This window comes from Pyxicephalus adspersus, chromosome 8 (assembly GCF_032062135.1).
Source record: "Pyxicephalus adspersus chromosome 8, UCB_Pads_2.0, whole genome shotgun sequence".
Lineage (NCBI taxonomy): Eukaryota > Metazoa > Chordata > Amphibia > Anura > Pyxicephalidae > Pyxicephalus > Pyxicephalus adspersus.
Genome location: NC_092865.1, coordinates 1,785,050 through 1,788,206, shown reverse-complemented (window position 1 = coordinate 1,788,206; position 3,157 = coordinate 1,785,050). Strand labels below are relative to the sequence as shown.

At 42.2% G+C, this 3,157-nt stretch overlaps 1 protein-coding gene across 1 annotated transcript in view; it reads right to left on the bottom strand.

Moving 5' to 3' along the window:
- Positions 1-3,157, bottom strand: part of LOC140337097 (G-protein coupled receptor 54-like) — a 16,840-nt gene that overhangs the window by 3,451 nt on the left and 10,232 nt on the right. Inside the window, exon 2 of the mRNA XM_072420639.1 lies at positions 1,073-1,208. Coding sequence (XP_072276740.1) covers positions 1,073-1,208 — 136 coding nt within the window. The remainder of the gene's footprint in view (positions 1-1,072; positions 1,209-3,157) is intronic.

The window sequence follows — 3,157 nt, the reverse complement described above, 5'->3', positions numbered from 1 at the left end:
GGGCTGTGTCCCTGCACAGAGTGGGCGGGGTTATGTCATAATGATGTCACTCCGGGGGAGGTTTCTCCTTCTTTGAGTGACAACCGGCTCCCCGTGCATGCGCGGTCGGGAGCTGGCCGTTTTAGTGGTCCGCGGACCTAAAAAGGTTGGTGACCGCTGCACTACAGTTAATTAACTTCTAGTTCCCCGGGGACTCCTAGGGCTGAATGCAGTTTTGGGAATCCTCCTGTTTTAATTTCCTCTTCCAATGGTTTCGTGAAATTGGTTTGCCGAAATTTCACAGAACCATTGTAAGTCTAATGCTGGAGGCGTTCTGGCTCATCCCTAGTCACATGTCCAAATGCTGAAGATGAAGTGGAAATGAATGTTAACACAATAATGATTGGAAGTAGAACCAGTGAGGAAAATAAAGGACAGCTATTAATGGGTCACCTGAAAGTCCCGATTTGAATCCCATTGAAATGTTGTCATAGGATCAGAAGGGAAGAAAACCCACAAACATTTTGTAACTGAAGGATTTTTGATTGGTAAGATACTGGTGGCAATACCTGTTTATGGTGCCGAGGATGTACTTACTTTTTCACAGCATACCATTACATCTATTGATCATTTTAGTTTTTATTCCAGTATGTATTGCTAAACTTTGTTTGAAGATCTAAATTTATTCAAATATGTTGTAAAAATCAAAACTTTCTATAGGTTGTCCAATGATCACATGACTACACAGAGTGGATCCAGGGCGTGCCCCCAGTGGTCATATTAGGAACGACAATCCCAGAATCTCTTCTATCTCTCTATGGTGATTGTTTTATTCCTTTCTCCTCGATCCACTGAATACACAATAAACGTCCATCCTATAATCAGGCTCCTCTCTGAATAAATATCTTTCCCTTTTTGTTACCTTCCCAATGTGCATTTACATTCTCTGACCCCAAAATACAGTAAATCATCCCTAAAACTCCAGAAATCTCCCCTTTTTAGGTCACATTTTGGGTCTACACTGAAATCTCAATGTTGGGCAGGTGGACCACATAAAGAGCCCTGTGGCAGCTCTCATCCCCCCTCCGCACACCTGGCACTCACCTGTTGTAAATAGGCCACAAACTTGCACATGAAGTCTCCGAACACCCAGCTGGGCAGTGGGTAGAGGGTGGCAGTGAAGGGGACGCAGCACACCAGGAACATGATATCTGTGGAGGCCAAGTTAGCTGCAGACACAGACAGAAGAATTACAATGGTGGAAATTGTTCTGATTGCTTGTCATCATTGGGTGGTACATTGGCTAGAACTCCCAATTGTGTCCAAGACACTGTCTGCATGGAGTTTGTATGTTCTTTGAGTTCATGAGAATTTTTTCCAAGTACCCCAAATCCGAAACACAATGCTATGGTAAGTTACAAAAAATGGCTTATGATAAGGACATTACATTATGGGCTCTACAGTGAGGGGCAGTTAGAGACATGACTATGGACTCTGTACAGCGCTACTGTTTATGTTGGCACTATATAAATAAATGATCATAGAAAACTAAAGAATTCATCCTAGGACATTGCTGCTGTTTTGTGATCAGTCACCAGAGGGCAGTGCGAAGGCAGGCTGGCAGAAGTAACATGATGCACCATGGCAAGAAGGATTACCACCGTGGTGAAAATTGCAATTTTGCAGCAAAAATAATGAGAATCCCAACTTGACAAGCAGCTGAAATTGCTTTCTAAACAAGCCGGTATCATGCGTTACACCATCAATGACATTCTCATCCTTCCAAAAGATTTGCCTCTTTTCTCCTTATTAAAAACCCCGACATTCCCATCATTTACACCGGAGCATTCACAGCAAATTATGTCTTAATGTGAGAAGTTCTCAGCCTCTTTGCTGTCATTTTGCTTCCAAGAAGAGCAATTTGCATGTAATGCCCAAAATTGTCCCCATATTCCCCATACACGGCGTGTGACTCATCCAATGGTTCCTCAGGATGTGCACTGAGCCTTGCAGAACGCATCAGCAAACGTCTTTCGCCGAAATAATCGAAAATCGTGCAGAGGCTCCAGGAGGGTAAATAGCTATTTAATGACCTAAATGTCATTATTGCATTTTCTATACACGCTGTAATTTCATGGGTGGAGGGATTCGACAAAAGGTCGGCGGCACAAACATATCAGGCGCAGTATTGGCACAACAATCGGGTGTCTGGAGGGAGCCGGTGGCTATTTTGGTCAGGCCTGGTTATCATGCGGTATTTTGTGCATTGCTGCATTTCATTCATTATCTCATGGTGGTGCATATGGAACTCAGAATCTTGGAAGCTGCAAATTATTCATCATTTTGGTCACTCTGCTCTGAAATCCAAGGAGCATTGTGCTGGAGGTAAAGGAACTCTCCAGTCCAAGCTGAAAGTGAAACCGTGAAAGGGGCACATGGTGCCATTGATTCATCCAGACGTTTTCTGTAAAGCACCAATTCACCCCACATCCATCTGGTGACCTGGGAACCCCAGAATGGAATCTTCCAGATCCTCTCACCACAGGTCTTACATGTTCCTTAAAGCCACCAATCAGATTGAACTTTCCACATTGATTCTGATTGGTGATCATCCACTGTCTACAAACCGGCACTGTAACAATGGCAATTTCATATAATACAAAGGACTTATCAATATATCATAACCACAAATTAATTTGAATGTTTTTATAAATCTAATCAAAGCTTATAAATATGTTATTAATAAACTATTAGGCTAAATTATTAAGAGGCACTCTGGTGCTAATTTGGTAATTTTATTCATAAGTGATTATCTGACCCCATTGCCACTTTTATGAATGATCCCCAGTGGTCACTAAATCTACTTTGTATGTAGTATGTGGAGTGGTGGTTAGAATGATTGTTACCTTTAGATCAGCAGAAAGGCTACAAGGTATTAAACACATCAATCTGATATGAAGCCGTATTGGAAGTGCATGAGCTGCGTATATCACATGCATCTTTTACACTGCTCTACACAATGCATTGTACAGCATGCCAATCAATGCATCACCATACAAAAATGATCCTTCGTTCTGCTATGACTCTGTGATACTCCAGACTATTCTATCTATATGGGAAAGTCAGGAACTCCTGTTGGTGACCCCACAATTCTATCTATATAGAGGAATCAGGACCT